This window comes from Tiliqua scincoides, chromosome 5 (assembly GCF_035046505.1).
Source record: "Tiliqua scincoides isolate rTilSci1 chromosome 5, rTilSci1.hap2, whole genome shotgun sequence".
Classification (NCBI taxonomy): domain Eukaryota; kingdom Metazoa; phylum Chordata; class Lepidosauria; order Squamata; family Scincidae; genus Tiliqua; species Tiliqua scincoides.
This window is the reverse complement of record NC_089825.1, coordinates 98,387,862-98,400,362: the sequence shown is the minus strand read 5'-3', so window position 1 is coordinate 98,400,362 and position 12,501 is coordinate 98,387,862. Positions and strand designations below refer to the sequence as shown.

General features: G+C 44.3%; 1 protein-coding gene across 1 annotated transcript; it reads right to left on the bottom strand.

Moving 5' to 3' along the window:
- Positions 1 to 261: 261 nt before the first annotated feature.
- On the bottom strand, positions 262 to 12,109 carry LOC136652525 (vomeronasal type-2 receptor 26-like; the record flags this gene model as incomplete). The annotated part of the gene is made up of 3 exons (XM_066629468.1): positions 12,044 to 12,109; positions 1,477 to 1,603; positions 262 to 1,115 (listed from the first exon to the last, which is right to left on the bottom strand). Coding segments are annotated over exons 1-3 (1,047 nt in total), but the record flags the coding sequence as incomplete, so codon positions are not given.
- Positions 12,110 to 12,501: the final 392 nt, after the last annotated feature.

Sequence of the window (12,501 nt, the reverse complement as noted above, 5' to 3'; positions counted from 1 at the left end):
TTGCGTCTTCATCCTGCAATATCAACATTATCCTTGGATAGCCACCAAGGAGATGCAACTATTGCTTCTGAAATGATTTCTCACCCCACCAAATGGATTCTAAAGAATTGGGTCAGTTAAAAATGAGATATGTTGTGATCCAGTATTCATACTGTATGGAAACATGTAGAGAGAAAAACATGCAAAACAACTATCATCTTAGAATCTGATTTAATTACTTCTTTTCTCTGTTAGCAGCTGCTTGGAGTTGAGAGCTGGTTTTAGAACAATTACATAGCATTTAGGGAGAAAAATGCAAGTCAGGAGGCCAGTGTTGGAGGCCAAGATGGCAAAGACCTCCACGGCCACCACGTCTTTCCCCTTGGTGCTCAGGTAAGCAGGAATGAAGGAGATCCACACACTGCAGAAGACCAGCATGCTGAAGGTGATGAATTTGGCTTCATTGAAAGTATCTGGCAGTTTTCGGGCAAGGAAAGCGACTGTGAAGCTGGTGAGGGCCAGAAAACCAACGTAGCCCAGGACAGAATAGAGCATGATGATTGACCCTTCATTACACTCCAGTATGATGTGCTCAGTCTGGGAGTGCATGTCAACATCTGGAAATGGAGGAGAGGTGGACAGCCATACAGTGCAAATCCCCACTTGAATGAGGGAACAGGAAAGGACAATGGAGTGGGCCACATTTTTCCCCAGCCATTTCCTCATCCTGTTCCCTGGCTGGGTGGCCATAAAGGCCAGGACCACAGTGGCGGTTTTTGCCAAAACACAAGAAACCGCCACAGAGAAAATGATGCCAAAAGCCGATTGTTGGAGAAGGCAGGAGACCTTTCCAGGTTCACCAATGAAGAGCAGGGAGGAAAGATAGCAAAGCAGGATGGAGCTGAAAAGAATGCAGGTGAGGTTTTGATTGTTGGCTTTGACAATGGGAGTGTTCCAGTTCTTTAAAAAGATCAGGATCACCAAAACTGTCATTGTTGTAAAGGACAAAGCGATGGAAACCAAACTGATTCCTAAGGGCTCATTGTAGTTTAGGAAGGCTGTCTGTTTGGGGATACATTGATCTTGGTTCTTGTTTGGATACTCATCTTGTGGACATTTGATGCAATGAACTGCATCTGAAAAGGACAAACAGTGTCAGTAACTCCATTAAGTCATAAGAATGATGGGAGGTTGGAAGTAAATGTCGGACAAGAATTCTCCATTTTCTTTGTTAGCACTTCAGTGCTTGCGGTCGGGGGAGGGAAAGACCAAATGCAGCAAAGGATAAGCACCAGTGGGATTAAGTGCCCTTAACTGTGTAATGGACTGCCTCTGATGTCTTTCAAGGTGACTCCCTTGTTGCAACCAGTGTGCATTTTAAGAATTAGTGCCTCATGATTTATGTCTTTGGAGAACAGCAGACCAATACAAAGGCATATGTTAGTGTAGACTAATGTTTGCAAATATTTCCTGGAAAATCTGTGCACTGCCGCTTACCAGTTTGGTTAGACATCATGTCGTCTGGACACGGAGTACAGTCATAGCAACAGATTGCTTCCCCCTCTCGAACCGTCTTGCTGTGTCCAACACGGCAGCTCTCAACACAAGTTGAACGAGGCACATTCTAGGAATAAAGAATGGGAAGAAGTGCTGAAGCAAACATTTGATGCTCAACACCACAATCATCCTTCTCTTTCAGTGCACTTCAGCTTATCACGAGCAGGAGCTCACCTCAATCCTGACCAGCAACAGAGAACTCCCCTGCTGCCAGCGACCTGGTGAAGACTCCTGCTGTATTTCATTTCAGGGAGAGTTGCACACTCACATTTCTGTAAGGTTTATTCTTCCTACTGGGATTCAAAACAGTTCAGAGCAGAGCCCAAATGGAACAGGAAATGCATCAGTATTTGGCTTTATTCCCAAAGTGCCCTTCTGCTAGCAGAAAACTTAGCATGCTTTTATTTCATCAGGGAATTGGCCCAACAGCACTGGCATTCCTAGCCCCTGTGCTGCCCGGGGTCAGGATTTCAAAATGCTCCTCCCACCTGTTGTGACCCCGAACCATCCTGTCCAGGCTGTGCGTGACCTCCTCTGGCCCACTGGAGGCCTTATAAGCGCTTTTAAACATCATTTCGAGTTTTCATCATTCATTTAAAATGCCTCAAAGGCCTCCAGTGGACCAGCGGAGACCATGTGCAGCTTCAATGACCCCCTCAAGGCCACTGAAGGGCAGCTGAAAGCGGCGGTTGGGTGTGTGTGGGTGGTGGCAGGAGTATGGATGGTGGTGGGGGGCCTTGGAGGGGTGGCACCTCAGGGCATTTGTCCCCCTTTATCCTCCCAGGTATGCCAGTGCCCAATAGCAATTAGATTCTGAATGGCGTAGCATCTAAGAGTAAAAAACTGGGACAGAGTTGGAAGCTGTCTTTTAATGCCCAACACCACAGCCATCCTTTTTTCAGTGTGCTTCAACTTGTTAAAAGGTGGGGCCCACCTCAAACCCCAGCTATCTATTTGTTATCTATCTCAACATAGATATATTTATTTAGCATCTTTATCTCAATAGAGGTATTTGATTAATCCACATGACAGACTACGTGCCTTGTAAATATGTTCAAAATAGTTTTATTCTGCGTCCATAGAGGACAGGAATGACCCAGTATGGGTTTAGGTTAAAGTTCATTTGGATATAAACTTTAGGTATATGTACTAATGATATGTTTGCAGTATTCCTACAAGACTTTTATAGTGGCAACTGTGACTGTCAGGCTGCAATCCTATGAACACTTTCCTGGGAGCAAGCACAACTCAACCCAGTGAGACTTATTTCTGAGTAGACAGGCATAGGATTGCACTGCAGGAGTAAAATACTATGGTCACCCTGCACTGCCAGGACTCACATTCCAACATTGCAGAACGGTTTCTGGCAGCACAAACGCCAAGCCACTTTTGCATGCTGTCTGGCCGCTGCCACAAATGGAGACTCTACCAAACCAAGTAAGTTTTCAGCAGGGGTAGGCCATGGGCAGAAAGGAAGAGGGCACAATAGGGGAGAAGCCGAGGTGTGTTAGGGAGGGAAGGGGTTGATCTGGTGGGATTCATGCATGTCAAATCCTATTCCCTAGTTTTCAAGTTGTCCCACCCTCAGGCTCTCCTCGGGCTTATACCAGTTATAGAGCTCGCATAGGTACAAGGAGACCCCTAAGCTGTCAGGAGGCCTATACTGAGGTCAGGGGAAAGTATGCTCCTTTATATCTCAAAGGCCTCTCAGTCCTGCCCCCACCATGGCATGCAGTGCATGCCTCCAGGAATGCTCTAATGTTCAGAAACGTTCCCAAGCAAATGAAGAGGTCACCGTGCTGAAGGATTTTAGCCCTACCTGCTGAAATCTGCTATTCCACACAATGGCCTCATCATGGATGGTAAACCCTTGACTTGGAGAAATCTTTCCAGCTGGGATCTTAAGGAAGGATTGATTGGGGAAAGTGACCCAGTTGATGACATCAAGTCCAGAAGACAGTTCCTCATTGGCAAACCAGACTTCATGGCCAGCACCATTGTTAAAGTGGACATTCTTCAAAAAAGAGTGCATCTAGATTGGACAAAAACAGAAAACAGCTGATAGCTTCAATGTATATTGTGTACTGTATGACCAATCCTCTGGTCAGAAAAGGCACCTGTAAACCTGGGATGTTCAAGTTAAAAGAACGTTTTTCTTTTATTAAAAACTATTAGAATACGCTTGGCAGATCTTCCTCATCTTCCTCTCCTCTCAGCTCACCATCTTATCCAACACTTCCACATCTATGGGCCCAATCCAAACTTTGCAACACTGATGCAACTGTGCCAATGGGGCCTGCTCTGCATCTTGCTGTGTGGGGGAAGTCACAGAGGCCTTGTCAAGGTCAGGGAACAATTGTTCCTTTACTTGGGGCTATGGTGCAGCTCATTGGTGCTGGAAATTGGATAGGATTGGGCCCTAGTGAAGTATTCAATTTGTTCCTCTACTCAAAGGTTTCCAGGGAGCTTTGTGGATGCTTTCACAATGAAAATTAATATTTCAGGGATGTGCGGTTCGGGGCAGCAGGTGTGGCAGAAGTGCCCTGTCATTGTCCTTGGAAAAGCACTGCAGTTGCCCTGCCTGCTTACACTCGAGGAGGCTCTCCTTGCCCCTTCTTTCTGTGTGTAAAGAGACAGCTGGACAGCTGTGGCACTTTTCCATGGGCTGCAAAGGGGCAGTCCAGTCTCACCCGAGGGCTGTATCGCACGTTCCTGTTATATTCTGCTTTTCTTACATTTTGGAACTTAAGACTTCAACCCTATGCGGTTTCCTAGGAGTCAACACCATTGAACACAATGGTCTTACATCTGAGTAGACATGCATAGGCTTGGGCTATAAAGCAATGTGCTTGGGATATCCAAGAGGTCTGTCATCAAAGTCCTGCAAGGTTCAGATCTGCTTAGCTTTAACAATATGCCCCCCCCATTGTGCCTGGGAACATGATTTCACCCACACCACCCATTCAATCCACAGCAAGTTTACATAGAAGTGATTTCCACTGTGCTCCAATTATCTTCCTAGTAATTGTGCTTGGGATTGCACCATACATAACTGTTTTAATACAGTGAGGAATGTACCTGCCAGGGTTCAATGTTCAAAGGTTTGCCTGTGTCTCTGTTCAGCATTGTTTTCGGCCTGGACCTATATATGGCATTTAAAGCATGTGCTATAGCATAGAGACCATTGTAAATACGGTAGCTCACATCACTCATCTCCATCTCAAATAGAGTTTGAGGCAAGCTCTCCAGTTTCTCCTCTCCGGTACAGTGTTTACAAGTTTTAATTTTCCCATCACGGCAGCACCTGAATGCAGATTTGTAGAAAAGACAGAGAAAATGTGCAAGTGACTTTTTAGGCTTTAGAATCTGAAGGAAGTCCTGGAATCCTGGCACAGCCTTCATGGAGTTTGTGAAAGACAAAGTCCCATGGAATGTTTTTGCACAGAAGCTTTCACTGTCAACATTGCTGACGAAATCCCACTGAGGTGACGTGATCCAAACCTTCCCTATAAGACGTCTATGTAAAAATTCAGCTACGTATAAAATGGCTACCAATGGTTCCAGAGTCTGAGCGGTTCCGTCAACAATAACAACGTTGGCTGTAGTGGATGAAAGTGTGGAGCGTATCCTCAATATATTTTGTATGAATGTATTTTGAGTATGATTGGCATTAAGATCCTTGATGACACTCCTTTCTAAGAATGCAACACAAATGCTGTTCTGGGCCAGCAGTGGTGTCAGCCTCTGCAGAAAGCCTTCTCCACTCTCATCGTCTGAAACAATGAGACCAATCCATGTCCACTGGAAATGCAGCAGTAGCTGGACTATGCCGGTGTGCAGAGTACCTTCCCTTATTGCCATCCAGTATAGAGAAGGGAAATTATTTTTTGTGACTGGTTTCTCATAGGTACCATAAGTAATCTAATGGGGGAAAACATGGCTCATAACAGCTTAGAAAATGAACAACCATTTTCCAAACCAAAGTATTTATTACAATCTAGAATTTTGCTTATCAATGAGATGCTAAGTATACTGAACAATGTATCTTTGTATACATTCCCATCAATAAATTATAGTAAGTCTGCAATTGTATGCACACTTTCCTGGGAGGAAGCCCCATAGACAGTGGCTTAGCTAAGGGGGTGCAGGGGGTAGCAGTTGCACCGGGCATCAAGCTTTAGAGGGACAACAAGCTGAGCTTGACACTAGTGACCAAAATGGTGAAAATATTGGTATGTATGAATAATAGCATCATGTTATATATCATTGGAAAGGTAATTTAATGCAGAATGCGATGAAACCAAATTGCATTGGAATATGTGCATTTTATCAACAGTTGTGGCCAATTAACCAGAAAATAAAAACAACTTTGACCCCAGGTAGCAAACAGATGCCTTAGCTATGCCACTGAGGCAGCAGAGCAAGTGGGTGGTGAGCTGCTGAGAGGAGGAGGAGTGTTCTTCCCAGTTTTCACTTTTTTAAAAGCCCAGTTGTGACATCACTTCCGGGGCAACATTTTGAGCTTAGCACTGGACTACACAATCATTAGCTACACCACTGCCCATAGAAAACAGTGAGACTTACTTCTGAGTAGTCATGCATAGGGTTGTGCTCCAAATGAGTTACATTTCCTTTCACCTTGTCCACAAACCATCACTTAATGTCTTGAAATGGGTAACGTCTTTGATTCAGACCAAGGTATGGTTTTGCCGAGCTTCAAGCAAAAGAGGCTTTTGCTGCCAGTGGGGTCTCCCTCCCCCAGCCTCTCCAGGTCAGTCGGGGTGGGAGGGAGGCAGCGACCCCGATAAATATTATTATTATTATTATTATTATTATTATTATTATTATTATTATTTAGAACTGGAGGTCTCTCTGCCCACATCTGGGTTGCTGATTAGTCATGTTATATCCTCCTATACAACTGAGATCTCAAGAACCTCCTCAAATGGTTATTTCTTCTGAATAAATGATTTACTTATTGCACTGCATTGCCTGCATTCACTGATAAAATCTCAAATAATATAATAAGTGAAGAGCAGTTTTATGCCACCCATTCATGCAACTGAATGTACATACCTGTGGAAACTTGTAGTGACTAAGAATGTTGGCCATTTGGATGACATACTCTACCGTGAATCCCCCAATGACAGACAAGACATCACCTTTCTTACCACACTTGTAATTGGGCACATTCCTTTGTTGTTTGAAGAGTAGATCCAGGATGGACTTATATGTTGCTATTCCTTCAAAACAGTTGTCATAGATTTTAAAGCCCAAGGTCACGTTGGGCAAGAGGTTGGGATTCCTATTGATCTCCTGAATGGCAAAAAGGAAGGCCAGGACATGCTGGTAATGTTTGCACTTTATTCTGAAATTAGATTGAAATAGAGGAAGAGATAAGGTCTAGCACATTGTCATGTGAGCCACATATACATTTACAGTAGTACCACCCACAGTGGCATTTCCTTGAGCACTGTTTTGCTACAGTGTGGTTCATCCTGGGCATGACTGACAGCTATTGTCAATCAGAGCAGTGTATTCTGGCCAATCACTGTCAGGTACTTGTCCCATCAAGAACAATGTCTTTTTTAATGCTGGTTTGCACAGCACTCAATTTTAGGGGACAGTGACACTCACACTATTGGATATACGCTTGTACAGTGAAAAACTCATCCCAAGTACAATGAGAAAAGGAAACAAAACTAAAGAGGTGAAAGGAAGAGGGGTGCAGGAATGGAGTTGTTCATCTGACCGGAACAAAAATGATTACGTAAGGGAATCTTTCTTCCTTTGTCGTGAAGTAAGTCTTAGCTGCTGCAATGGATCTACTGTGCCTGTGATTCTACTGCTGCAAGTCCAAGTGGATATGTGCAGGTAGTTTATGGCCAGGAAGGGAGATAGGATATAAACAGAGGTGCTTTCAATGATATCCGCTCCTTTCCTGACCATGGCATTGCCCCAACCCCACCCTGTTCTTCCCAACAAGCTGCACCTGTTGAAATTCCACCCCAGTGCAGTTGTTTGATCTCTAGTCTTCATATTTCAAATAGCATGATGGGAACCAAAAGAAATAACTTACGAGAACTCGTCTTTCTTCATTGCTGGTAGTGCCTGAAAATTGATTGCTGTGTCTACAGCATGTAAAAGAGAGAGGACCCCACCAATGACAGCATCTCCTAGCCTAGTATCTCCATAGCTTCCTTCAAATTCACATTTACTGGGCACATCCTCCCAACAGGCAAGAGAAGGGAGAAGCAGCAGCAGGAAGAGCAGAAACACCCACTGGACTTCAAATGCATGTCTAACCCAGCTGCATCTGAACGTCTGCATCCTGAACTACAGTTCCAGCTACAATGATATCTCTGTGGCTGGCATCCTGATGGAACCTCACAGGAACCTCATTCAGCAGCATGTGTGGTCACAGAGATTTCTCCCCAAAATGTTTTGCAGAAGAAATGTTTGGTGATCTCTGTTCCTCCGTGGGGCACGGATACAGTTCAGAATAGATCCACCTCCTTTTGAAATATGGATGCATTTCTTACCAACTGCGCAAGGAAGGAAATATCTCCCTGATCGTCTTTGTGAAATGAAAAACATAAATGTTTACAAAGGTCAAACGGTATGCAATTTTTTGGAAGGCAGTCTGAATTGGGATCATTGTGAGATGTGGGCTGCCATCGTTGTGATCCCCATTTAGATTTCACCTCTTTCCATAGATTAGTTGCTATATGTTAGATAAATATGATAAAGGAGTGTTAGGCAGATGGGCCGAATTTTATTATACTACATATGAAAAATGATCTGTTGGAATCTTTTTAAAAAAACAGTGGGGATAATATTTAATGTAACAAAACAATGGTGGATGGTAGGGGCATTTAGGATTTTAGGACATATGGTTACATTTCCAGTCATGCCCCTGTGTGAACATTTAAACAGAAAGAAGCACCAAATGGTTTGTCAATACAAACATCGTTCTGTTTCAAATTGTGCAGCAGTTCCCAAACTGGGAGTCTGAAACCCACCTGTCGAACTTGACCCCATTTTTGTTTCGTTGTGAAACTGAGAGGGCAGACTGTGCATCAAGGGTGCAACAAGCTGCTGATTGGGAGGGGGGAGAGCACTCCTGCCCAATCACCATTATAGCCACATTCTTTGGCATTTATCAATCAGGCTGCAGCCTCTAGGGCAGGGGTGCTCAATACGTCGCCCGCGAACTACCGGTCGATCGCGAGGCAAAATGAGTCAATCGCAGGCTTCTCTCCCATCCACGCATCCCTGAGAGTGAGCCCTGTTGACTCTACTGGGGCTGACTTACCTTTTCTCTCTTTTTGCACTGGTATGTATGGAGATCTGCCCTCCCCCCAACTTCCATCTGTTGGTTCTGTGTGCAAGGGGTTTTGCACTGGTCTTGCTGTGATGTCTATATAGAGATCCTCCCTCCCCCACACCTTTCCCCTGTTTTTGCACTGGTCTGTATAGAGATCTGTTCCCCCCCACTTGTATTGGAAGTACAAGGAAGATCTGGAGAGGAGGTAAAGGAAGATCTGGTGAGGAGGTTGATGTGGTGTCAGCAGTGGCCCCTTTAAGGGTAAGACCTGGGCATCCAGCAGAGTGTGCTGCACAGCTGCAGCCACTTGAAGGCAATAGGGCCCTCAGGAATATAAGAGCACCTGAGGCAGGAAGGGCTCCACTTATTTATGTGAGTCAGCCTTTTCCTACATGAAGTTCATTAAGTCCAAGTACCGTTCCACCATGACTGATGAACATTTGGAAGTGTGCTTGAGGCTGGCTGTCAGCAGCTACTGTCCGGACTATGCATCCTTGGCTGATTCACTTCAGTGCAAGTCATCAAAGTAAACTCAAGTAATTACAAAAAATGTTTATAGTTAATTATGTTGTGTTGTGCAATATTGGCTCATGCAGTTATGCAAGGTACACCAACATACATTGTACACATAAATGTTATATGTTATGATGGTGCGAACATTGTAAAAAAACTCTGGTAGATCTCTGGGCCTTGCTGGGTTTCAAAGTAGCTCTCGAACCAAAAAAGTGTGAGCAACCCTGCTCTAGGGCCTCTAAAATGTTTGCAAACCACTGGAATATTGTATAGTGGTGAGATCAGGAGTAGAACCAAAGCAAAGTCCTGAAGAACTGCAGCCACAGAGATCAGTATCATCAAAACTGTCACTGCTGTAAAGTAAAAAGTGATGGAAACAAAACTGATTCTTAAGGGCTCATTGTAAGTTAAGAAGGCCTTGCGTTTGGGGATACATTGATCTTGGTTCTTGTTTGGGTACTCATCTTCTGGGCATATGACGCAATGGACTGCATCTGAAGAGGACAAAGGGAGTGTCAGTAACTCTATTAAGTCTTAAGAATGATGGAATGTTGGAAGCATATGTTGGACAAGAATTCCTCATTTTCCTTTTGAACTTCATTGCTTTGGTACGGGGGGATGACCAAATGCAGTAAGGAATAGGTATCTTTGGGATTAATGTGATGGAATGTCTCTGAAGTCTTTCAAGTTGCCTCCCTTGTTGCAGTTGAAATCAGAGTTCCCTTTAAGAAGCAGTGCATCATAAATGAAGTGTTTGGAGAAGAGCAGGCCAATACAAAGGCATATGTTATGGTTTTAGGGTGGACTAATATTTGCAAATATTTCCTGGAGAATCGGTGCACTACCACTTACCTGTCTGGTTAGACATCATATCATCAGGACACGTAGTACAATCATAGCAACAGATTGCTTTCCCTTCTCAAACAGTCTTGCTGTGTCCAACATGGCAGCTCTCAACACAGCTTGAACCAGGCACATTCTAAGAAGAAAGAATGGGGAGAAATGCTGAAGCAAACATTTGATGTCCACCACCAAGACCATCCTTCTCTTTCAGTGCAGTTCCGCTTATCAAGACCATGAGCTCAACTCGATCCTGACCAGCAACAGAGAACTCCCCTGTTGCCAGCAACCTGATGAAGACTGCTGTGCTGTTTGATTTCAGGGAGAGTTCTACACTCACATTTCAGTGGAGAGTTTTCTTTTTCCTACTGAGGCTCAAAAGAGCTCAGGGCAGAGCCCAAATGAAACAGGAAATACATCAGTATTAGGTTTTATACCCAATGTGCACTTCTGCTTGCAGAAAACCTAGCATGCTTATATTTCATCAGGGAATTGGCCCATCGCTTTGGCATTCCTGGCCCCTGTGCCGCCTGAGGCTAGGACCACAGAATGCTGCCAGCCCAGTAGTTGCTACCCATTACCATCATGTGGCTTCCTCTGGCGTTCCGGAGGCCTTCAAGTGCTTTTATACATTACTTCCAGTTTTTGTCAGAAAACCAGAAGTGACCGTTTGAAGGGTTTTTAAGAAGGCATTCCCAGAGTCCAGAGGGCAACCGAAAATGGCGGTTGGGAGGTGTGGATGTAGTGAGGGTGTGGATGGCAGCTAACTGTGGTTCAGGATTGATTAGGTTGTTCACAAACCAATTTCAGGTGTGTCCCCATTCACTTCACTTCATTTTAAATATATTAGGCTTGATACTACCATGGTGTGCATTTTGGGAAATGTGACAGATCTGACATGAGCAACCTCCACAGCCCCCACAATGCCTCCAGAGTGCGGCCAAAAACAGTGGTGAGGGGGCATGGATGGCAGCAGGGGTGTGGATGGTGGCATGGGGGCTGGCTGGCTCCCAGGGGTGGTGCCCATGGCATTTTACCTCCTCCCCAGGTATGCCAGTGCCCAATAGCAATTCAATTCTGATGAGGTGATGTCTAAGTATAAAAAATAAGGACATAAGTAGAAGCTCTTTTAATGTCCCCCGCTATGACCATCCTTCTTTTTCGAGTAGGCTTCAGCATGTTAAGAAATGGGGCCCACCTCAAAACCCAGCTATCTATTTGAGATTTATCCCAACGTTTATCTCAATATATATATTTGGATAATCAACATGACATGCTGCGTGCCTTGCAAATATGTTTAAAGTAGTTTTATTCTGTGTCCATAGAGGAATGAACCCAGTATGGGTTTAGATTAAAGTGGATTAGGATATTGAACATTAGGCATGGGTACTAATGGTGTACTTGTAGCATTCCTACAAGACCTGAACAATATCGGCGGGGGTGGGCCATGGGTAGTGAAGACGATAGTGGGGCACTTCAGGGGAGGAACTGGGGTGTGTCAGGGAAGGAAGGGTTTGATCTGATGGCAGTCATTCATTTTGGATCGTAGTCCCTATTTTTCAACCTGCTCCACCCTTCAGATCTCCTTGGGCTTATACCAAGTATGTAGCTGGCATAGGTACGAGGAGACCCATAAGCTGTCAGGGGGCCTATGCAGAGGTAAGGGGAAAATATGTTCCCTTACATCTCAAAGGCCTCTCAGTCATGCCCTCACCATAGCATAGCATCCAGGAACGCTCAGGTGCTCAGGAATACTTGGGTGGTGTGGGTAAAATCATGTTTCCAGGCAAATGAGGAGGTCACCTTGCTGAAGGATTTTAGCCTTACCTGCTTTAATCTGCTATTCCACACAATGGCTTCATCGTGGATGGTAAACTCTAGACTTGGAGACATCTTTACAACTTGAATCTTAAGGAAGGATTGATTAGGGAAAGTGACCCAGTTAATGCCATCAAGTTCAAATGTCAATTCCTCATGGGCAAACCAGACTTCATAGCCAGTACCATTGTTAAAGTGGACATTTTTCAGAAAAGTGTGCATCTAGAATGGACAAAAATGGAAAATAGAAAACAGTTGTTACATTCTTTTTGTATACTTGTATTGTAACAAACCTCAGGCCAAAAAAAAGGTACCTGTATTCCTGAGTTGTACAAGTTGGAAGTTACAAGAACATTTTATTCATTCATTAAAAACAGAATAGTCTTGGCAAATCTTCCTCATCTTTCTCTCCTCTCAGCTCACCATCATATCCAACATTTCCATATCTAAGGGCCCAATCCTATCCA